This window comes from Microcaecilia unicolor, chromosome 2, assembly GCF_901765095.1.
Source record: "Microcaecilia unicolor chromosome 2, aMicUni1.1, whole genome shotgun sequence".
Taxonomy (NCBI): Eukaryota; Metazoa; Chordata; class Amphibia; order Gymnophiona; family Siphonopidae; genus Microcaecilia; species Microcaecilia unicolor.
Window position 1 is genome coordinate 478016669 of NC_044032.1, and position 25142 is coordinate 478041810.

Below are 25142 nucleotides of genomic sequence, written 5' to 3' on the forward strand. Positions count from 1 at the left end.
GTGGAACAGGTGGATATGAAGTGTCTGTTCACGCTTTCCAAAAATAGTAGGACTAGGGGGCATGCAATGAAACTATAGTGTGGTAAATTTAAAACAAATTGGAGAAAACTTCTTCATCCAACACATAATTAAACTCTGGAATTCGTTGCCGGAGAACATGGTGAAGGTGGTTGGCTTGGCAGAGTTTAAAAAGGGGTTGGATGGTTTCCTAAAGGACAAGTCCATAAACCACTACTAAATGGACTTGGGAAAAATCCACAATTCCAGGAATAACATGTATAGAATGTTTGTACGTTTGGGAAGCTTGCCAGGTGCCCTTGGCCTGGCCGCTGTCGTGGACAGGATGCTGAGCTCGATGGACCCTTGGTCTTTTCCCAGAGTGGCACTACTTATGTACTTATGTAAGATGTTTGTATTCATCATGCATAAGTACGTAAGCACTGCCACGCTGGGAAAAGACCAAAGGTCCATCAAGCCCAGCACTCTGTCTCTGACAGCGGCCAATCCAGACCCCAAGAACCTGGCAAAACCCCCAAATTTAATAATGATCAATGGACTTTTCCTTCAGGAATCTGTCCAGACCCTCTTTAAACTCAGCAAGGCCTGCTGCCGTCACTACCTTCTCTGGCAATAAGTTCCAGAGTCTTAACTACGCGCTGAGTAAAGAAAAACTTTCTCTGATTTGTTTTAAACCTACTGTATTCTAATTTCATCTTGTGTCCCCTGGTTCTATTATTGTTCATTATGGCCTTCATTTTACAAGCATTGTTCATGTTTGGTGCCTGCATTAACCATCACTTAAGCTTATCTTGCATAAATGTCTTAAGTTCTCAATTTACAAATCCAAGTTGTGCACATATCTAACTCAAGCGCGTACAAATAGTAAGGACGCATGGTCTGGGCAGGGACAAATGTGGCAAGTTCATAAATGTCTTTTCCCCATTTCAGAAGGGGGCTAAATGTCTGTGTCTTAAAAAGATTGTTGTAAGTAATTATACCTACTGCTAAGCATGTTTAGGATTTCATAAACATCTTGATTAGCACTCCACTGGTGGGATTAGGGGGAAGTTGCCTCCTCAATCTTCTAGTAGTTTTTCTGCCACTTCCCCCACCCCCAATGCCAAAGTGTTAAGGGAAGCCAGGCACTGTGAAAGCATTCTGATTAAGTTTTTAAAAATTACAAAGATAACTTATGTGCCAGCACATACCCAGTTATGCTGCCATTGTATAACAACTGGGTATATGCTGGCTTTGAACATGACGATCTTATATGCGTTTATTTTTCTAAAATGAATGTTTATGCTGCATGTACCTGGCACATATATGTCCTTTTCTCTTGTAATTTACAACAGACTCTACATCTGTTCTAAAATCCTGATGAAACTTGAGATGCACTGACCTGCGTGTGTCTGATCCTGCTTTTACGACCTGTTTAAAATGTTGCTGTATAAGTATCCTGAAACTTTAGAATGCTAGTATTAGTGGTTCCAGGACAAGTTCGGGAAACCTGCAGGAAGTATTCTGGAGCCCTGAGGGGTTCACAGTCTAAGTTTGTATGAGAAGCAATGAAGGATGAAGTGATGTGCCCAAGTTCACAAGGAGCCCGAGAGACAAAAGGTAAAATTATGTATCATACCTGATAATTTTCTTTCCATTAATCATAGCTGATCAATCCATAGACTGGTGGGTTGTGTCCATCTACCAGCAGGTGGAGATAGAGAGCAAACTTTTGCCTCCCTATATGTGGTCATGTGCTGCCGGAAACTCCTCAGTATGTCGATATCAAAGCTCCATCCGCAGGACTCAGCACTTAGAGAATTACACCCACGAAGGGACACTCTGCCCAGCTCACCACCGCCGAAACGGGGGAGGGGAATTAACCCAGCTCATCCCCACACAAGTGGGGGAGGGGAATCCGTCCAGCTCATCCCCGCAGAGCGGGGGAGGGACACCACACCCGCCGATGCGGGGGAATCTGGCTTATCCTGCAACTGCGGGAGGAGCTGACTGACCCTAACACCGCCGAAGCGGGAGGGGTACAAAGCTGCCCTACAGCCGCACGAAGCTGGAGGGAGTGCCGGCAGAATTTAAATCTCAATCCAGCCCCGTAAAACGGAGGGGAGAGGAATGCAGCAGCTCACTGTAACACAAACTCGTCTCAACTCTTGAAGAATCCAAGTGAAAGAAGAACTTGAACACGAAGTCCTCCTGAAGTAACTGAAGGCTAAACTTGAACCTAAAATTCAACCAGAATATAAACAGTACAGATATCTGGGAGGGGCTATGGATTGATCAGCTATGATTAATGGAAAGAAAATTATCAGGTATGATACATAATTTTACCTTCCATATCATCAAGCTGATCAATCCATAGACTGGTGGGATGTACCGAAGCAGTACTCACCCAGGGCGGGACATAGAAATCCCTGACCGCAACACTGAAGCTCCAAACCGGGCCTCCGCCCGAGCAGCCACAGTCAAGCGGTAATGCCTGGCAAAGGTATGGGCCTTCCCCGCGGCCACCTAAGCCGCTGCAATGGCTTCCTTGCCCATCTTGCCACTGTAGGCTTAGAATCCTGCAGACCCTTACGAGGACCTGTAAACAGGACAAACAGATGATCTGATTTCCGGAAATCATTGGTCACTTCCAAGTATCTGATGATGACTCGTCTCACATCCAGAAATTGAGAGCAGAGTATTCCTCTGGGTAGACCTCCCTACGAAAGGAAGGGAGACAGAGCTGCTGAATCACATGGAAGCGAAAAACAATCTTGGGCAGGAAGGAAGGCACTGTGCGAATAGTCACTCCTGCCTCAGTGAACTGCAGAAAAAGCTCTCAACATGAGAGTGCCTGGAGCTCGGAAACTCTTCTGGCTGAAGAGGTAGCCACCAAAAAGATTGCTTTCAACGTCAGGTCTTTCAGAGATGCCCTCGACAAGGGTTCAAAAGGCGGCTTCTGCAATGCTCTTAGCACCAGGTTGAGATTCCACGCAGGCACCACTGAGTGCAGAGGAGGGTGCAGGTGATTAACTCCCTTGAGAAAGCGCACCACATCTGGCTGCGAAGCCAGGGAAGCACCCTTCAGGCGGCCCCTGAAGCAAGCCAGAGCCGCTACCTGAACTTTCAGGGAACTGAGCGACAGGCCTTTGTCCAGACCTTCTTGCAGGAACGCCAACACTGAAGAAATTGGAGCAGTGAAGGGAGAAAGTGAGCCTGCTTCACACCACGCTGCAAAGATACGCCAAACCCTGGCGTAAGCAGTAGAAGTAGAGCGCTTCCTCGCTCTCAGCATAGTGGCGATGACCTTGTCTGAGAAGTCCTTCTTTCTCAGACGCTGCCGCTCAATAGCCAGGCCGTAAGACCAAAGGGGGAGGGATCCTTCATCACCACGGGACCCTGATGTAACAGGCCCTGCTCCACTGGCAGCCGCAGAGGATCGCCGACTGAGAGCCTGATCAAGTCCGCATACCAGGGACGTCTGAGCCAATCCGGACCCACCAGGATTACCCTGCCGGGATGCTTTGCCACCCGGTCTAGCACCCTGCCCAACATGGGCCAGGGCGGGAACACATAGAGAAGCTCTTGTGTCGGCCACCGTAGGAGAAGAGCATCTACTCCCAGGGATCGAGGGTCCCGTCCTCTGCTGGAAAAGCGCGGCACTTGGCAATCGGCCGATGACGCCATCAGATCTAGGCTCGGCTGGCCCCAGCGCTTCGTGATGCCCAAGAACACCTGAGCAGATAGCTGCCACTCTCCAGGCTCCAAGGTATGGCGACTGAGAAAGTCCGCCTTGACATTCATGACTCCGGCAATGTGGGCCGCTGACAGCTGTTCCAGGTTCGCTTCCGCCCACTGGCATAGATTCATGGCCTCCTTGGCTAGAGGGGCGCTCTTGGTACCTCCCTGGCGGTTGACATAGGCCACAGCCGTGGCATTGTCCGACAGGACCCGTACAGGCTTCAACACCAGTACCGGGATGAACTCCAACAACACCAACCGAATGGCTCTGAGTTCCAGGAGGTTGATAGACCACTTGCCTCTGCAGGAGACCAGAGCCCCTGCGCTGTCCTTCCCAAGCAGTGGGCTCCCCAGCCCATCAAAGAGGCGTCTGTCGTGACGACAATCCACTCCGGGGTCACCAGAGGCATTCCTGCAGACAACTTGTCTGTCTGCGTCCACCAGCTCAGCGCCTTGCGCACTGCTGGGTCCAAGGGAAGGCGCACAGCATAATCCTCCGACATCGGAGTCCAGCGCAGCAGCAGAGATTGTTGTAGTGGTCTCATATGAGCCCTGGCCCAGGGCACTACTTCCATCGTGGCCGTCATAGAGCCCAACAGCTGCACGTAGTCCCAAGCCCGAATAGGAGAGGCTACTAGGAACTAGTCCACCTGAGCCTGAAACTTGACAATCCGATTGTCTGGCAGGAACACTCTGCCCACTTGGGTGTCGAATCGAACTCCCAGATACTCCAGGGACTGAGTCGGGCGCAGCTGGCTTTACTCCCAGTTGATGATCCACTCCAGGGAGCTCAAAAGAGCAACCACCCGGTTCACAGCTTTGCCGCACTCTGCATAAGAGGGGGCTTGGATCAACCAGTCGTCCAGATAAGGATGGACTTGAACTCCTTCCTTCCTCAGGAGGGCCGCGAAGACCACCATTACTTTGGAGAAGGTCCGCGGAGCAGTAGCCAACCCGAACGGGAGGGCTCTGAACTGGAAGTGTCGGCCCATTACTGCAAAACGCAGAAAGCGTTGATGAGGAGGCCAGATGGGAATATGCAAGTACGCTTCCTTGATGTCCAAGGATGCCAGGAACTCTCCTGCCTTCACTGCCGCTATAACAGAGCGGAGGGTCTCCATGCGAAAGTGCCGAACTTTCAAGGCCCAATTGACCCCTTTGAGGTCGAGGATAGGCCGTACAGAACCTCCTTTCTTTGGAATCACAAAGAAAAAGGAGTAACATCCCTTGCCAAGCTGATTTTCTGGCACCGGAACGACCGCCCCCAGGCGGATCAGATTGTTCAAGGTCTGCTGCACTACCACAGCTTTGACCGGAGACTTGCAGGGAGAGAGTACAAACCCGTCTTTTAAGGGTCGGCAGAACTCTAGCTTGTAGCCGTCTCTGATGACTTCCATCACCCAAGCGTCTGAAGTTATTGTGGTCCACTCGCCCATAAACGAGGACAGCCGTCCTCCAATCTGCACTGGGGCGTGGACCAAGGCCCCGTCATTGGGTACTAGACCCTGGGGGAGGACCGGAGGGAGCACCTCCGGGACGGCGGTCTCTGCGAAAGGAATGCTGCTTGGGGGAGAAGTTCCTCTTGAAGGAAGAGGGGGCAGAGGAGCCCGACCTGCCCGGGCGGTACCGACGGGTTTCCTGAAACCGTCCTCTGGAGGTACCAGGGCGAGTACTAGCCCGAGCCCTGACCTCTGGTAACTTCTTGCCCTTAGACGTGCCAAGATCGGTCACGATTTTGTCCAGCTCGACCCCAAAGAGCAGCTTGCCTTTAAAAGGCAATCTAGCCAGGCGGGATTTAGAGGCGTGGTCAGCAGACCAATGTTTCAGCCAAAGCCACCGCCGCGCAGAGATTGTCTGAGCCATGCCTTTCGCTGAAGCCCTCAAGACATCATACAGCAAGTCTGCCATATAGGCTAAGCCCGATTCCAGGGCCGGCCAATCAGCCCTCAAGGAAAGATCCGAGGGGAAAGCCCGCTGTACCATAGTCAGGCACGCCCTGGCCACATAGGAGCCGCAAATTGAGGCCTGCAAACTTAAAGCAGCTGCCTCAAAGGACGACCTTAAGGCCGCCTCCAATCTTCTGTCTTGGGCGTCCTTTAGGGCCGTGCCACCTTCCACCGGCAACGCCGTTTTCTTAGTCACCGCAGTGATTAAAGAAACCACGGTAGGCCACAGATAGGCCTCACGTTCACTTTCAGTCAAAGGATAGAGGCGGGACATAGCCCTAGCCACTTTAAGGCTCGCTTCCGGGACATCCCATTGAGCCGCAATTAAGGTGTGCATGGCATCATGCACGTGGAAGGTTCTAGGCGGGCGCTTCGTCCCCAGCATAATGGCAGAGCCAACAGGGGCTGAGGGAGAGACGTCCTCCGGAGAGGAAATCTTCAGAGTGTCCATGGCCTGTACCAACAGGTTGGACAAATCCTCTGAGCTAAAAAGCCGCGCTGCAGAGGGGTCATCCGCTCCATCCGAGCGGGGATCCGTCTCCTCCAAGGAATCCGCAAAGGACCGTTGGGAGACCTCAGATACGCTGCCCTCATCTACATCGGAGGAGACAAAGTCCTCCAAGGCCTGTGAATCAACCCGAGGGCGTTTACCTCTGGGAACCTCAACCTCTCTACCAGACGAGGGAGCAGGGGCAGCGTTTTGCATAAGGAAGGCCTGATGCAGCAGCAAAACAAACTCGGGGGAGAAACCCCCCAGACTGTGTACTTCCGCAGCCTGGGCAACAGCCCTAGACGCACCCTCAACCGGCGCTCGCAAGAGCGGGGGAGAGACATGCTGCGCATTCAAAATGGCGTCCGGCGCGACACTCCGTGAAGGAGCCGCGCGGGAAGAACGGCGCTTAACTGTAGCCGCTTTTGTGCCGTCGCCCAAATTAAGGGCGTTTATGGCATTAATGTCTCCAACCTCAAGGGCAGCCCAAGAAGAAGCCGTCCGAGCCGCGTGGCCAGCCAAGATGGCGGAGGCGAGGAGCGGGGGATGGGCGTTTATGGCGGGAAAAATCGCCACGCCGGAGGAAGGACCGGGACATTCATCGGCCACGAAACTGTCACCCAACAAGGGCGAATCAGGCTTTAAGACCCCCGCATCCCCTCTAGAAGCGCCCAAGCGATCCGGGGAGCGACTCTTTACGCCCTCGCCCTGCGACGCCATATGCCACGTGGAGATAAATCGGGGAACCCCCTGCCCGCTATAAAAAGGTAAAAATTACCTGCTGTCCGCTCCGAGCTGTAACGACCTGGTGTCCCAGTGAGTAGCTGCAATAAACGTTTAAATAAACGTCGAAATAAACGCCTTTAAGGACGTTCAAAATTTTTTTTTTTTTTTTAACGGAGCCAGCGGGAGGGGGGAGAAAAGGAGGGACCTGGCACCACCAGGTTTGCACTTGCTCAAAAGAGCCCTCAACCCCAGGCACTCAACAAAACCTAAAAATTAGGCTTGGAGGCCTAGCCAGAGCTGCTGCTGTGTGTGACCACCACCTGCTGAGATAGAGAACATACTGAGGAGTTTCCGGCAGCACATGACCACATATAGGGAGGCAAAAGTTTGCTCTCTATCTCCACCTGCTGGTAGATGGACACAACCCACCAGTCTATGGATTGATCAGCTTGATGATATGGAAACAGGATTTCAACCTTGGCTTCCCTGGAACTGCTCTTCTCACCATATAAGGATCTGAGGAGATACACAGTAGCAAAATATATATTTTATTCATAGATAAGTATGTTGGATGCATGGTATGCCCTTCCACCGTAGATGGCTATTATAGTTGGCTGGATTTCAAGAAGGCATGAATATGAACAAGATGTTTAGCTGCAAAAAAATGTGATGAAAATTTAACTTAACAGCTGGTTATGGCTGACATACTCCACGTATCTTTTGTTGTCTAGCTGAGTGTGACAGGTTCATAATTTCGGCATATTATCTGGGAAGACTAGGAGGCTTTTGGGCGGTCAGAATCTGATGGCTAAGTCATGGAACCTTGCCAATGGACAGTGAGGCAAAGGGTGCCAATTGTAAACTAAAAAGGAGGTTTTGAATGCTTAAAGTCAAAGAGGTTGGAGGAAGGTGACATTTTCTTCCATTGTAAATAACAGCATATAAAGAGCCAGCATGGCCATCTAGTCTGCTGCTCGGTGCAGGTTCACCCTTCTGTGACTTTTTTGAAGTGTGAAAGTTATTAAGAGGATGGAATCAAAGCACTATAGGGGTCCTTTCTGTTTGTACTACATCTTTTTTAATTCTGTTTTTGTCCCCACTCTTTCTGTGAAAAGTTATTTTGTGGTGGTGCTCTTAAATGTACCTTCTGCCAGCTTCATTTCATGCCATCAAGGTCTATAGCTTCCCTTCTGTAGAAAAAGGTGTTTATTCATTAATACCTTTCAAATATTTAAATGCCTGTGTCTTATGTCCTGTGTTCCTTTTTTTTTTTTTTTCTCTAGAGGTCTTCAAGTCTCTTCTGGTGCATATATCTTAATTTTTATTTTAGGGTTTTTTTTTTTTTTTTTGCATCCTGAATTTTTTCCTCGAATGACGATTACCATCAGGTTTCTGACACATGTCAAAAATGAAACTACCGCAAGGGCCGCCACATGGTAGCCGGGTATGTCCAAATTGACGTGCATATGGCACACGGTGCCCACGTGGCTTAAAGGGCCCCTTAACCCTCCATTGCCCTAGGTACAAATAAGTACCTGTATATACTATGTAAAACCACAGAAAGATGGTATATCAAGTCCCATTCTCTTTACCAACTGCATCTGCTTTACTCATTAACTAGCTGCAGACATTGTTGCAGTATCAAACAGAAGAATTAGCCAAAAAATATTTAAAGATAGCAGGATCTGTTATATCAACACAAAGCCCAACTTTTTGAATAGCTGTAGGATTTTAAAGCAACTATTAGCTGCAAATAGATATTGAACAGCATCACTGAAATTGAGGATCCTTGTGGAACCCCAAACATTATCACCTTACAACCAGGTTCTTGATCACACCGTACTAATTTTGTTGACAATCCTTCAAAAACAAATTTCTGAAACTAGCTAGATAGTAACTCACAAATATTTAACACTGCATGTCAACTATGTAAAAAAGCAAAGCTATAGTCAGGGAAAGCAGCAAAACCACATCCTTTTTCAAATTGGGCAAACTCCTTGCTTCCTCAAATGCTAACAGCAAAAGGGTTCTGTACTTTCATTCTGAAAGTAGCCATTCTGATTTCCAACAGATTATGACCTTCTAAAAACACCACCAGTTATCTCAACACAATTTTCTCAATAGTTTTGACACTACAGCAGCATCCGATGCTTTTTTCTTAAATACTGGTCAAATCCTTGCGGCACCAGAGCTGAGAGAGAAGGGAGAACTGAAGTAAGTGCCGAGCCTGCATGCTTTTTATCGCTACTGCCGGCTGCCATAACCCTGACGAGGTAAGTCAAGATGACTTTTAAAATTCGGAGGGAGGGGGCCTGGAACTTGGAGGGATGGACGGACCCTGGAACTCGGAGGGAGGGAGACAGGGGGGACCCTGGAACAGAGAGAGGGGGGCTGAGGGGGAGGGGGGAATGCACCACCTGTTAAAAAAAAAAAAAATTTTCAGCACCCCCCAATCATTTTGAAAAGTTGGCTCCTATGGCCTTAGACCTGCCAGTATTTTTCTGGTGGTGTGCTCATGCAGTAGACAACACACAGCTCAAGACTTCTTTGCATTGCTGGGGATTAACTAAAAGCCTCCTTACTATATATTTTAATAGGGGGATGTTCACTTTGTGAGTGAACTTCAGCACTGAAATTCTTTCTGCATCCTGTAGCAACGAGTGTGTAGGCTGCTCATTAACCACATTCTTTTGACCACGGTAGATTTCTGCATCTGACCCTGAGAAAGCTTCAACAGGTAATGGTTTGCTCTATGGGGGCCAAAACCCCACCTTTTGATGCTGCTTTTAACTCCTAACCCTTACTCACTTGTTCAGTACCCATATTTTATCATTCCTACCTTCGTAATTCCCTTATTTGTCCCGTTTGTCCTAATTAGATTGTAAGCTTTGTCAAGCAGGGACAGTCTCTTCATGTTCAAGTGTACAGCGCAGCATATGTCTAGTAGCGCTATAGAAATTATATGTAGTAGTAGGGAATTGGACATCCCCCAGCAGCTGTAAATAAATTTTAATAAGCAGTATAGGAATAGCTGCCAGCCCCTGTGCCTCTGAGAGGGCAGACTAAGGGGACGTTATGCTGCTGAAGTTTGTCTGCACCGATTACAGGCATGGATTGCAATGCTGAGGCAGCGAGTAACAGGTGCTGGAGTCCTAGAGGGGATGCATCAAGGTTAGGTAGAAAGGAGGGAAAGAAAAGCTGAGGGCCAAGGATCCACATGCTCAGGCCAATTTCTGGCCACAGCCCACTCCATTGCCTAAAATGCCTTAAAAATGAAATGTTTCAAATAAGAATACATGTCATCTATCAAATTAGAGCTACTGGATCTACAGTATAGCCAAGAACACAATTTTTTGTTTTAATTCTTGCAACCATGTATCCTCAGTTTTTGCCTTCTTATAGCCTGAAGTATCAAATTTCAAGTCCCATCTGCAGTTCTAGCTTAAACGAAAGCATGGCATGGTCAGACCAAGGTTATTACAGTGGCTGTTATTTGTGGAATGTTCTCCAATAAAAGGGGTTCACTGAAAACGTTGCCTACCTTGTGTCCCACCTCAACCTGCGGCTCTAATCCATGTGGCTGCATAGCTTCAAAAAACACACAGAAGCCAGCTTGTCTAAGGGTGATCAACATACGAATTAGAATCCCTCAGCATGATCAACTGGCAACTTATTTCAGAGATTATGGGGCACTGCTGGTCTGATAATATACTATGGAAACAAAGAATAATGAGGAGATAATATGAAACACAGAAAGATGGTATATCAAATCATGACCTCTTTTTAAAATGTTCCTGTTGCCAAGTCTTATTCTAAGACCACAGCTTACGGGTTTTAACATTTACTACATCCGTTTTATTTTTTTTTTTAGTTGCATTATGATTGTTTACCATAAGTATCTTTAGAGTTTTCAGCTCCTTCATAACCATAGGAAGGAAGGTTTCAGTTTCCTTGCCAGCAACTATTTTCTGTGGTAATAGAGAGTTCTGTTTAGACCTTTTGACATCAAGTGATGCTGCAAATGTTGTGTTTACGTCATATGACTTACTACTGGCTGTTTAGTTCCCTCATGGGATAACTATTTGGAAAACTAAGCAAATCCATGTGGTTTTTAATCCAGCAACTTTCTCACATATGAATATTCATCCAGCAATCTTTCGCCACACTCCATGACAGTTCCAGATAACAGAGGAAAAGCTAGATCTTTTCTGTACTATCCAGTATCTCAACAATATTTATGCCAATTATTGTGATTTATTGGTTATTGCATTTAAATAAGCAGAAAAATATAGGGCAACAAGCAAACTGCAGGCACCTTTTTATTGCACTAACACACTTGTCTAGCTTTTGTGAGTTATTCTCCATTCAATTAGGTCAGTGGGAAAACAACACTATAACCTATTTATCCCCAGTGCAACTGTGTTCTCTTTTCACTGATCTGATGAAGGGCTTATTTCTGAAAGCTAGTCACAGATGTACTAAATTAGTTAAATAAAATTGTAAAGCCTACAACTTGTGGTTGACCCTTTTTTTTTCTCCTGTAAGTAGCAATTTCAATTGACAATATCATTTTACAATTTTTGTTATTAACCTTTATTTCTGTACTACAAATAGCAGCACCTTTTCTCTGAACATGAAGAAACAAGTAATATTTTTAAAAATAATGTAAGCATGTTCTCTGCATTTTTCTGACAGTAGCCATACTTTCTTCAATCCTTTTTGACTATAAAATAAGTACTTGCATGTAATATGCATGCAGCAAGTAGTTTTAATCCAGCATATAGGTTTGGCAATTAAACTTCAATGCGAAGAAATGCAAAGTGATGCACTTAGGGAGTAGAAATCCACGGGAGACGTATGTGTTAGGCGGGGGGAGTCTGATAGGTACTGACGGGGAGAGGGATCTTGGGGTGATAGTATCTGAGGATTTGAAGGCGACGAAACAGTGTGACAAGGCAGTGGCTGTAGCTAGAAGGTTGTTAGGCTGTATAGAGAGAGGTGTGACCAGCAAAAGAAAGGGGGTGTTGATGCCCCTGTATAAGTCGTTGGTGAGGCCCCACCTGGAGTATTGTGTTCAGTTTTGGAGGCCATATCTTGTTAAGGATGTAAAAAGAATTGAAGCGGTGCAAAGAAAAGCTACGAGAATGGTATGGGATTTGCATTACAAGACGTATGAGGAGAGACTTGCTGACCTGAACATGTATACTCTGGAGGAAAGGAGAAACATGGGTGATATGATACAGACGTTCAAATATTTGAAAGGTATTAATCTGCAAACGAACCTTTTCCGGAGATGCGAAGGCGGTAGAACGAGAGGACATGAAATGAGATTGAAGGGGGGCAGACTCAAGAAAAATGTTAGGAAGTATTTTTTTCACAGAGAGAGTAGTGGATGCTTGGAATGCCCTCCCGCGGGAGGTGGTGGAAACGAAAACAGTAACGGAATTCAAGCATGTGTGGGATAGACATAAAGGAATCCTGTTCAGAAGGAATGGATCCTAAGGAGCTTAGCCGAGATTGGGTGGCAGAGCCGGTGGCAGGAGGCGGGGATGGTGCTGGGCAGACTTATACAGTCTATGCCAGAGCCGGTGGTGGGAGGCAGGACTGGTGGTTGGGAGGTGGGGATAGTGCTGGGCAGACTTATACGGCCTGTGCCAGAACCGGTGGTGGGAGGTGGGGCTGGTGGTTGGGAGGCGGGGATAGTGCTGGGCAGACTTATACGGTCAGTGCCCTGAAAAAGACAGGTACAAATCAAGGTAAGGTATACTCAAAAAGTAGCACATGTGAGTTTATATTGTTGGGCAGACTGGATGGACCGTGCAGGTCTTTTTCTGCCGTCATCTACTATATGTCTGAAATTCCAAAGGTAGCCGCAAAGCACCCCAGTTTGCTGACGCTCTCTCTGACTCAAGCTTATAGCTTGTTACTGTGAGATTGGTGGAAGGAGGATAACCAGTGGGACACTGTCATACCGGGGTACAAAGTATATCGTAATGATAGGGTGGACCGGACTGGTGGAGGGGTAGCATTGTATATTAACGAGAGCCTTGACTCAGATAGATTACAAATTCAGCAGGACACAAATCACACCTTTGAATCACTGTGGGTTGAAATTCCATGTATAAAAGGGAAAAAAATGAGCAGGTAGACACAGAAATGATAAAAGAAATCAGAGACGCGAACAAAATGGGCAATGTGATAATAATGGGTGACTTCAATTATCCAAATATAGACTGGGTAAATGTAACATCGGGACACGCTACAGAGATACAATTCCTTGATGAAATCAAGGACAGCTTTATGGAGCAACTGGTGCAGGAGCCGACAAGAGAAGGAAAAATTCTAGACTTGGTCCTTAGTGGAGCGCATGATCTGGTGAGGGACGTTATGGTACTGGGGCCGCTTGATAACAGTGACCATAATATGATCAGTTTTGACATCGACCTTGAAGTAACTGTACACAGAAAGTCAAATACGTTAGCGTTTAACTTTAAAAAAGGAGACTATGATAAAATGAGAAGAACGGTAAAGAAAAAACTTAGGGGGGCAACTGAGAGAGTAAAAACTGTACAACAGGCGTGGACGCTGTTCAAAAACACCATCCTGGAGGCCCAGGCCATACATATTCCACGAATTAGAAAAGAAAGACGGAAGTCCAAAAGACACCCGGCCTGGTTGAAAAGTGAGGTGAAGGAAGCTATTAGGGCTAAAGGAGACGCCTTCAGAAAATGGAAGAAGAAACAGTATAAGGAGTGTCAAAGCAAATGCAAGGCATAGATTAAGAAGGCCAAGAGGGAGTATGAAAAAAAAGATAGCATTAGAGGCAAAAAAACATAGTAAAAAATTTTTTTCAGTATATTAAAAGCAGGAAGCCGGCAAAAGAATCGGTTGGGCCGCTGGATGACTGAGGGGTAAAAGGGGCGATCAAGGAAGACAAAGACGTAGCGGACAGACTGAATGAATTCTTTGCTTCGGTCTTCACTGAGGAACATTTGGGTGGGATACCGGTGTCGGAAATGGTATTTCAAGTGGACGAGTCGGAGAAACTTACTGACTTCACGGTAAACCTGGAGGACGTAATGGGGCAATTCGGCAAACTGAAGAGTAGCAAATCTCCTGGACCGGATGGTATTCATCCTAGAGTACTGATAGAACTGAAAAACGAGCTTGCGGAGCTACTGCTAGTGATATGCAACTTATCCTTAAAATCGAGCATGGTACCGGAAGATTGAAGGGTGGCCAATGTAACGCCCATTTTTAAAAAAGGCTCCAGGGGAGATCCGGGAAATTATAGACCGGTGAGTCTGACGTCGGTGCCGGGGAAAATGGTAGAGGCTATTATTAAAAACAAAATTACAGAGCACATCCGAGGACATGGATTACTGAGACCAAGTCAGCATGGCTTTTGTGTGGGGAAATCTTGCCTGACCAATTTACTTCAATTCTTTGAAGGAGTAAACAAACATGTGGACAAAGGGGAACCGGTTGATATTGTGTATCTGGATTTTCAAAAGGCGTTTGACAAGGTACCTCATGAAAGGCTACAGAGGAAATTGGAGGGTCATGGGATAGGAGGAAATGTCCTATTGTGGATTAAAAACTGGTTGAAGGATAGGAAACAGAGAGTGGGGTTAAATGGGCAGTATTCACAATGGAGAAGGGTAGTTAGTGGGGTTCCTCAGGGGTCCGTGCTAGGACCGCTGCTTTTTAATATATTTATAAATGATTTAGAGATGGGAGTAACTAGCGAGGTAATTAAATTTGCTGATGACACAAAGTTATTCAAAGTCGTTAAATCGCGACAGGATTGTGAAAAATTACAAGAGGCCCTTACGAGACTGGGAGACTGGGCGGCTAAATGGCAGATGACGTTTAATGTGAGCAAGTGCAAGGTGATGCATGTGGGAAAAAAAGAACCCAAATTATAGCTACGTCATGCAAGGTTCCACGTTAGAGCACAAGTCTTGTAATCAGAAGGTGGCTGGTTCAAATCCCACTATTACTATTGTTTTAATTTGGACGTCCCTGACTGCACTTGCATGGTTTTTTTTTTTCTTCTGATTTTTGCTCTCTGCATGGGTCCCGCGCAGCACCAACTAAACTAAAATTGCTCTGGTTCAAATCCCCCTATTACTATTGTTTTAATTTGGACATCCCTGACTGCACTTGCATGTTTTTTTTTTTCTTCCGATTTTTGCTCTCTGCATGGGTCCCGTGCAGCACCAACTAAACTAAAATTGCTCCAGAGACTTGCATACTGCTGTCATGGAGCTAGGTATGATATTTGAGGCTGGCATAGAGGCATCTCAGGGGGACCAGTGCACTACAAATGCTGGCCCCTCCCACGACCAAATGGCTTGGATTAGGTCCGTTTTTGAGATGGCCAGCAGCGGTTTCGATTATCGCTGAAAACCGCGGACGGCCATCTCTAGGGTCCAGCGATCTCACCATTTGTGTCGTCTATCTCTAGAGTCGACACAAATGATGGGATTTCAGCGGGCCGAACCGTATAATCGAAACCGAAGATGGACGGCCATCTCGTTTCGATTTTACGGTTCGCTCCACCTCTTCGCCGAGCCGTCTCCGGAGATGGACGTTTTTACACATGGGCGTTCGCGTTCAATTATGCCCCTCCTTCTTTCTTTCAATGGAAGGCAGGATCATGACAAATCTGCCATGGGTTATGGTAGATTGTTAACACTATTAACACAAAATAGAATGTCAAACTCATATTAAAGTGTAATAGACTGACCCAATCACTAGCTACATATCAAAACTGAAAAATATATAAACAGAATTTATTTTGTACCTGACACACTATATGCATATAAACTGACTAAATCAGGATATTGCAGACTTGTTGCACTGGCATGAGAATTTGAGAACACAATTATCTTAAATACACAAGGTGGTAAGAAAGTGGTTTCTCTCTCAGTGCATGAGAAGAACTTAACATAAACTGCAATCTATTACATCCAGCCAATACCAACAAAACTATTTAGTACACATTCACAGAATGAGGTCAGTTTAATTTCACAACACAGCTCTCTAACACAAAATGTGGGAGGGTGACCAAGGATACCAAAGACTGGAAGATGTATATTGGTAAAAGGAGTTTATTGAAGTGCGAAGTCTTCGCACTTCAATAAACTCCTTTTACCAATATACATCTTCCAGTCTTTGGTATCCTTGGTCACCCTCCCATTTTTTGTGTTATATTGTTGTTTTTCCATGGGGCGTTCTGAGTTCTCTGTCTTTGGACGAATTTCTTCTTACAACACAGCTCTCTAAAATGTGGTCGAGGAGTTGGTGACATAATCTTCTGGTAAGGTTGTTGCTTCGAATGTTTCCTTTGAACACTGCCTCCATGGACTCGACTGTAAAAATTGTAGAACTTATTTCTGTTCCCAGTCACTATCACTATTATCACTGCTCTCTGCTTCCAAATTCTCCAGAGTTTTCCTAAAAAGAAAGGTAAATTAATATAGGAAAAGAAAGAACACAATATCATAGTGGCGACAGCGTGAATATAGCAAGCTGGTTAAGGATTATGTTTTTGTTTATTACAAGCATTTGATATACTACATTTTCCAAAAGAGGATCATAGCGGGGTACAAACAGTTAATTACGGGAAGAGCCAAAACATTCAGTAGGACTTAGACTTTTCCCATTAAAAAAAAAGAAAGAAAAATCCTGAAGCTGTTTATAGTGGCTAATGTTTTCCTCACATGTAATGTACAAACAGACACAAGAAAAAAAAAAATATAAAAATAAAAATATATTGTCCCACCCAAAAATCAAGATTCAAGGTTTTAAGGCCAATAAGCCCCTTCTTCTGAGTTGGGCCCAATAAAAGAAAAAAAAAAAAACACAGGAAAAAGCAGAGTAACTTATTACTAAGTTGGTGCTTATAAGTACATAAGTAATGCCATACTGGGAAAAGACCAAGGGTCCATCGAGCCCAACATCCTGTCCACGACAGTGGCCAATCCAGGCCAAGGGCACCTGGCAAGCTTCCCAACGTACAAACATTCTATACATGTTATTCCCGGAATTGTGGATTTTTCCCAAGTCCATTTAGTAGCGGCTTATGGACTTGTCCTTTAGGAAACCGTCCAACCCCTTTTTAAACTCTGCTAAACTAACCGCCTTCACCACTTTCTCCGGCAACGAATTCCAGAGTTTAATTATACGTTGGGTGAAGAAAAAATTTCTCCGATTTGTTTTAAATTTACTACACTGTAGTTTCATCGCATGCCCCCTAGTCCTAGTATTTTTGGAAAGCATGAACAGACGCTTCATATCCACCTGTTCCACTCCACTCATTATTTTAAATACCTCTATCATGTCTCCCCTCAGCCGTCTCTTCTCCAAGCTGAATAGCCCTAACCTCCTTAATCTTTCTTCATAGGGAAGTCGTTCCATCCCCGCTATCATTTTAGTCACCCTTCGCTGCACCTTTTCCAATTCTACTATATCTTTCTTGAGATGCGGCGACCAGAATTGAACACAATACTCAAGGTGCGGTCGCACCATGGAGCGATACAACGGCATTATAACATCCTCACACCTGTTTTCCATACCTTTCCTAATAATACCCAACATTCTATTCGCTTTCCTAGCCACAGCAGCACACTGAGCAGAAGGTTTCAGTGTATTATCGACGACGACACCCAGATCCCTTTCTTGGTCCGTAAATCCTAACGTGGAACCTTGCATGACGTAGCTATAATTCGGGTTCTTTTTTACCCACATGCATCACCTTGCACTTGCTCACATTAAACGTCATCTGCCATTTAGCCGCCCAGTCTCCCAGTCTCGTAAGGTCCTCTTGTAATTTTTCACAATCCTGTCGCGATTTAACAACTTTGAATAACTTTGTGTCATCAGCAAATTTAATTACCTCGCTAGTTACTCCCATCTCTAAATCATTTATAAATATATTAAAAAGCAGCGGTCCTAGCACGGACCCCTGAGGAACCCCACTAACTACCCTTCTCCATTGTGAATACTGCCCATTTAACCCCACTCTCTGTTTCCTATCCTTCAACCAGTTTTTAATCCACAATAGGACATTTCCTCCTATCCCATGACCCTCCAATTTCCTCTGTAGCCTTTCATGAGGTACCTTGTCAAACGCCTTTTGAAAATCCAGATACACAATATCAACCGGTTCCCCTTTGTCCACATGTTTGTTTACTCCTTCGAAGAATTGAAGTAAATTGGTCAGGCAAGATTTCCCCACACAAAAGCCGTGCTGACTTGGTCTCAGTAATTCTTGTCCTCGGATGTGCTCTGTAATTTTGTTTTTAATAATAGCCTCTACCATTTTCTCCGGCACCGACGTCAGACTCACTGGTCTATAATTTCCCGGATCTCCCCTGGAGCCTTTTTTAAAAATCGGCGTTACATTGGCCACCCTCCAATCTTCCGGTACCACGCTCGATTTTAAGGATAAGTTGCATATCACTAGCAGTAGCTCCGCAAGCTCATTTTTCAGTTCTATCAGTACTCTAGGATGAATACCATCCGGTCCAGGAGATTTGCTACTCTTCAGTTTGCTGAACTGCCCCATTACGTCCTCCAGGTTTACCGTTAAGTCAGTAAGTTTCTCCGACTCGTCCGCTTGAAATACTACTACTACTACTAAACATTTCTAAAGCGCTACTAGGGTTACGCAGCGCTGTACAATTTAACATAGAGGGACGGTCCCTGCTCAAGGAGCTTACAATCTAAGAGACAAGTGAACGGACAGTCCGATAGGGGTGGTCAAATTGGGGCAGTCTGGATTTAGTGAATGGTAAGAGTTAGGTGCCGAATGCAGCATTGAAGAGGTGGGTTTTAAGCAAAGACTTGAAGACGGGCAGGGAGGGGGCTTGGTGTAAGGGCTCAGGAAGGTTGTTCCAAGCATAGGTTGAGGCGAGGCACAATGAGCAAAGCCTGAAGTTGGCGGTGTTGGAGAAGGGTACAGAGAGGAGGGATTTGTCCTGTGAACGGAGGTTACGGGCGGGAACATAGGGGGAGATGAGGGAGAAGAGGTAGTGAGAGGCAGCAGACTGAATGCATTTGTAGGTGAGAAGGAGAAGCTTGAATTGAATGCGGTATCTGATTGGAAGCCAGTGAAGTGACCTGAGGAGAGGGGTGATGTGAGTAAATCGGTTTTGGCGGAATATGAGACGTGCCGCAGAGTTCTGAACAGATTGAAGGGGGGATAGATGGCTAAGTGGGAGGCCAGTGAGGAGTAAGTTGCAGTAGTCAAGGCGAGAGGTAATGAGAGCATGGACGAGAGTTTGGGTGGTGTGCTCAGAGAGGAAAGGGCAAATTTTGCTGATGTTAAAGAGGAAGAAGCGGCAGGTCTTGGCAGTCTGCTGGATATGCGCAGAGAAGGAGAGGGAGGAGTCAAAGATGACTCTGAGGTTGCGGGCAGATGAGATGGGGTATCCCATCCAAATCTTCCTCGGTGAAGACCGAAGCAAAGAATTCATTCAGTCTCTCAGCTACGCCTTTATCTTCCTTGATCGCCCCTTTTACCCCTCGGTCATTCAGCGGCCCAACAGATTCTTTTGCCAGCTTCCTGCTTTTAATATACCGAAAAACTTTTTTACTATGTTTTTTTGCCTCTAATGCTATCTTTTTTTCGTAATCCCTATTGGCCTTCTTTATCTGCGCCTTGCATTTGCTTTGACACTCCTTATGTTGCTGCTTGTTATTTTCAGACGGTTCCTTATTCCATTTTCTGAAGGCGTTTCTTTTAGCCCTAATAGCTTCCTTCACCTCACTTTTCAACCAGGCCGGCTGTCTTTTGGACAGGTATACTCACTGGTCTGGTACTATTGCCTCTGAGGCAGCCCTAGGTAGGATGAAACTTGGACAAGTCAGGCCTCTGTTTGAACTCCTCACATGGTGTTTAAATAAATCTCCATTTTAGAACTTTTCCTCATTCTGTTTTGCTCTTTTTTGGACAGTCTAGCATTTGCAAACCAGTTGCCTCTCTGTTGTCTGGGACCATGCATAATTACATCATCATAATCTGATTAGGTTCCAGTAGAAAGGTCAGCGATAAAGTGCTTCAAGTTATTAACTCCATGCAATTCTTCAGAACCACCGACAAATCCAAAAGAATCACTTTATGCTGACCGTCGTCCAGGCATACAAACTCTGGATGCTCACTCAAATCAAGACTGCCAGTAATATCATAATTAAGATGTAGATAATCATAAATATATCACCTGTAGAACTGCCTGAAAGGCATCTCAGCTGGTACAAAATGGCCTCAGCTCTGCCTGCATTTCGACTCAGCTAACTGGCAGAGGGAAGAAGCTGACCCCAGGTCAATGAGATTATTTATTCCTAAACCGGGGAAGCAGCTGCCAGGATGTTCCCCCTCCATGGGAGCAGCACACACTCCTTCTTGAGCAGAGAGCCCTCCCGAGGTCCCAGCCAGAGGCACGCTTTTTGCAAGTCAGTCTAGTCAACGTATATTCCAAGCTCTACCCTGACCTCTTGAAGCTGCCCGCAGCCACACTCCCTTCTTAATGGGCAGACACTACAGTTCAAAAGAGTTGCCTAGACAATGTGGGGAAGGTTCTTGGGCATGAAAGTCTAGGGTTTTCCCTGTCTCTTCCCCATCTCACTGCCAGAAAAACTCCAACACAAACTTGGTCCTCCAGCAGATTTGGGACACACTTCATTTGGTTTCTCCTCAGAGGCCCGTCTGATACGGGTCGCCCTATATTACAGCCCTCCAAGTTATCAAAATATACAAGCCCCATCCACCACAACAAGGTGGTGTCCCTCTGGAGAGACAGATATGATTTTCATGTAACCAGCTGCTGGAGACATATAAAGCACTATATTTATAAACAACTGGTATTCCTGGGGGGGGGGGGGGGGGGGGGATATGGCAACCACACAAGTTGCAGTGGCTGAGTGATCCTGCTGAGCTGGAGTTTACTTTGCTTTTTCTTCTTTCTTCAAGCATTATGCCCCATACTAGGAAAGGGATGGTAAAAACAGTTCTGCCACCTGCAGTGGCATCGTCCCCGCTTCAACCTACATTTCAGCAACCTCTAGAATGCTATGCTGCAAGATCACAACTAGGAAGCCCGGTGAGGGGCCCTGCTTTGCAGTTGGAGGAAGGAGCTTCTGACCATCATTTCGTCGTCTCCCCCAGTGGCTAAGGCATTTTCCTCATCCAGCAGCGGTGAGCTTTGAGGCTATGACCAAAGCTGCAGCAGAAGTCGCTGTAGCAGATGTCTGAGGCAGCGTGGCTTCTGCTTAGTAGCATAATACAAAGGAGAAGAGCTATTTGGATGGTTATCTAGAAGTAGGGTATGATACATACCTGTAGCAGTTGTTCTCCGAGGACAGCAGGCTGATTGTTCTCACGACTGGGTTGACGTCCGCGGCAGCCCCCACCAACCGGAAAAGCTTCGCGGGACGGTCGGCACGCAGGGCACGCCCACCGCGCATGCGCGGCCGTCTTCCCGCCCGTGCGCGACCGCTCCCGCCAGTTGAATGACTAGCAAAAATATGAAACACACAACTCCAAAGGGGAGGAGGGAGGGTAGGTGAGAACAATCAGCCTGCTGTCCTCGGAGAACAACTGCTACAGGTATGTATCATACCCTTTCTCCGAGGACAAGCAGGCTGCTTGTTCTCACGACTGGGGTATCCCTAGCTCTCAGGCTCACTCAAAACAAGAACCCAGGTCAATTGAACCTCGCAACGGCGAGGGTACAACAGAAATTGACCTACGAAGAACAACTAACTGAGAGTGCAGCCTGACCAGAATAAATTCGGGTCCTGGAGGGTGGAGTTGGATTTACACCCCAAACAGATTCTGCAGCACCGACTGCCCGAACCGACTGTCGCGTCGGGTATCCTGCTGGAGGCAGTAATGAGATGTGAATGTGTGGACAGATGACCACGTCGCAGCCTTGCAGATCTCTTCAATAGTGGCTGACTTCAAGTGGGCCACCGACGCTGCCATGGCTCTGACACTATGAGCCGTGACATGACCCTCAAGAGTCAGCCCAGCCTGGGCGTAAGTGAAGGAAATGCAATCTGCTAGCCAATTGGAGATGGTGCGTTTCCCGACAGCGACCCCTAGCCTGTTAGGGTCGAAAGAAATAAACAATTGGGCGGACTGTCTGTTGGGCTGTGTCCGCTCCAAGTAGAAGGCCAATGCTCTCTTGCAGTCCAATGTGTGCAACTGACGTTCAGCAGGGCGGGTATGCGGCCTGGGGAAGAATGTTGGCAAGACAATTGACTGGTTAAGATGGAACTCCGACACCACCTTCGGCAGGAACTTTGGGTGGGTGCGGAGCACTACTCTGTTGTGATGAAATTTGGAATATGGAGCATGAGCTACCAGGGCTTGAAGCTCACTGACCCTACGAGCTGAAGTAACTGCCACCAAGAAAATGACCTTCCAGGTCAAGTACTTCAGATGGCAGGTATTCAGTGGCTCAAAAGGAGGTTTCATCAGCTGGGTGAGGACGACGTTGAGATCCCATGACACAGCAGGAGGCTTGATAGGGGGCTTTGACAAAAGCAAGCCTCTCATGAATCGAACGACTAAAGGCTCTCCAGAGATGGCTTTACCTTCCACACGGTAATGGTAAGCACTAATCGCACTAAGGTGATTCCTTACTGAGTTGGTCTTGAGGCCAGACTCCGATAAGTGCAGAAGGTATTCAAGCAGGTTCTGTGCAGGGCAAGAACGAGGTTCTAGGGCCATGCTCTCACACCACACGACAAACCTCCTCCACTTGAAAAAGTAACTCTTTTTAGTGGAATCCTTCCTAGAGGCAAGCAAGACCCGGGAGACACCCTCAGACAGACCCAACGCAGTGAAGTCTACGCCCTCAACATCCAGGCCGTGAGAGCCAGAGACTGAAGGTTGGGGTGCAGCAACGCTCCGTCGTTCTGCGAAATGAGAGTCGGAAAACACTCCAATCTCCACGGTTCTTCGGAGGACAACTCCAGAAGAAGAGGGAACCAGATCTGACGGGGCCAAAAGGGCGCGATCAGAATCATGGTGCCGCGGTCTTGCTTGAGCTTCAGTAAGGTCTTCCCCACCAAAGGTATGGGAGGATAAGCATACAGGAGGCCGGTCCCCCAATGGAGGAGAAAGGCGTCCGACGCTAGCCTGCCGTGTGCCTGAAGTCTGGAACAGAACAGAGGCAGCTTGTGGTTGGTCTGAGAGGCGAAAAGATCCACCGAGGGGGTGCCCCACGCTCGGAAGATCTTGCGTACCACTCTGGCATGGAGCGACCACTCGTGCGGTTGCATGACTCTGCTCAGTCTGTCAGCCAGACTGTTGTTTACGCCTGCCAGGTACGTGGCTTGGAGGAGCATGCCGAACCGACACGCCCAACGCCACATCCCGACGGCCTCCTGGCACAGGGGGCGAGATCCGGTGCCCCCCTGCTTGTTGACGTAATACATTGCAACCTGATTGTCTGTCCGAATTTGGATAATTTGGCAGGACAGCCGATCTCTGAAAGCCTTCAGTGCGTTCCAGATCGCTCGGAGCTCCAGGAGGTTGATCTGCAGATCCTTTTCCTGGAGGGACCACAGACCCTGGGTGTGAAGCCCATCGACATGGGCTCCCCACCCCAGGCGAGATGCATCCGTCGTCAGCACTTTCGTGGGCAGCGGAATTTGGAATGGACGTCCCAGGGTCAAATTGGTCCGGATGGTCCACCAGAGCAGTGAAGTGCGGCAACTGGTGGAGAGGCGGATGGCATCTTCTAGATTCCCGGTGGCTTGGAACCACTGGGAAGCTAGGGTCCATTGAGCAGATCTCATGTGAAGACGAGCCATGGGAGTCACATGAACTGTGGAGGCCATATGACCCAGAAGTCTCAACATCTGCCGAGCTGTGATCTGCTGAGACGCTCTGGTCCGCGAGGCCAGGGTCAAGAGATTGGTGGCCCTCGCTTCGGGAAGGTAGGCCTGAGCCGTCTGGGAATTCAGCAGCGCTCCTATGAATTCCAGAGACTGAGTTGGCTGGAGATGGGACTTTGGGTAATTTATCACAAACCCCAGCAGCTCCAGAAGTTGAATAGTGCACTGCATGGACCGGAGGGCTCCTGCCTCCGAGGTGTTCTTGACCAGCCAATCGTCGAGATATGGGAACACGTGCACTCCCAGCTTGCGTAGGTAGGCCGCTACCACCACGAGGCACTTTGTAAACACTCGTGGGGCAGAGGCGAGCCCAAAGGGCAGCACACAATACTGAAAGTGCCGTGCGCCCAGGCGGAATCTGAGATACTGTCTGTGAGCTGGCAGTATCGGGATGTGAGTGTATGCGTCCTTTAAATCCAGGGAACATAGCCAATCGTTTTTCTGAATCATTGGCAGAAGGGTGCCCAAGGAAAGCATCCTGAACTTTTCTTTGACCAGGAATTTGTTCAGGCCTCTCAGGTCTAGGATGGGACGCATCCCCCCTGTTTTCTTTTCCACAAGGAAGTACCTGGAATAGAATCCCTGCCCTTCCTGCCCGGGTGGTACGGGCTCGACCGCATTGGCGCTGAGAAGGGCGGAGAGTTCCTCTGCAAGTACCTGCTTGTGATGGGAGCTGAAAGACTGAGCTCCCGGAGGACAATTTGGAGGCAGGGAGGCCAAATTCAGGGCGTATCCGCACCGCACTATTTGGAGAACCCACTGGTCGGAGGTTATGAGAGGCCACCTTAGGTGAAAGAATTTTAACCTCCCTCCGACCGGTAGATCGTCCGGTACGGACACTTGTAGGGCGGCTATGTTCCCATGGATCCAGTCAAAAGCCCGTCCCCGGCTTTTGCTGTGGAGGCGCAGGGGGCTGCTTAGGCGCACGCTGTTGACGAGAACGAGCGCGCTGGGGCTGTCCCTGTGCCTGACGAGGCCTTCGGGCCGGCTGGTTGTACCTACGCTTTGCAAAAGAATAGGGTGCAGCCTGCCGGGCCCGGGAAAAACGCCCGCCCGTGGGGGCGGGTGCTGAAGGCGCCCGGTGGGAGAGCTTGTCGAGAGCGGTTTCCCGCTGATGCAGTTGGTCAACCATCTGCTCGACCTTCTCGCCAAAAATATTATCCCCCCGGCAAGGGACGTCAGCCAGTCTCTGCTGGGTGCGGTTGTCCAGGTCAGAGGCACGCAGCCATGAGAGCCTGCGCATCACTATACCCTGGGCCGCAGCACGAGATGCCACGTCGCAGGTATCAAAAATCCCCCTGGACAGGAACTTTCTGCACGCCTTCAGC

General features: G+C 47.6%; 1 protein-coding gene across 2 annotated transcripts in view; it reads right to left on the reverse strand.

Moving 5' to 3' along the window:
* Positions 1 to 15683: 15683 nt before the first annotated feature.
* The window catches only part of PTCD3 (pentatricopeptide repeat domain 3), a 221769-nt gene continuing 212310 nt past the window's right edge, over positions 15684 to 25142 (reverse strand). For both annotated transcript variants that reach the window (XM_030191059.1, XM_030191062.1), the window contains exon 24: positions 15684 to 16362. In XM_030191059.1, coding sequence (XP_030046919.1) covers positions 16296 to 16362 — 67 coding nt within the window. In that variant the 3' untranslated portion in view covers positions 15684 to 16295. The remainder of the gene's footprint in view (positions 16363 to 25142) is intronic.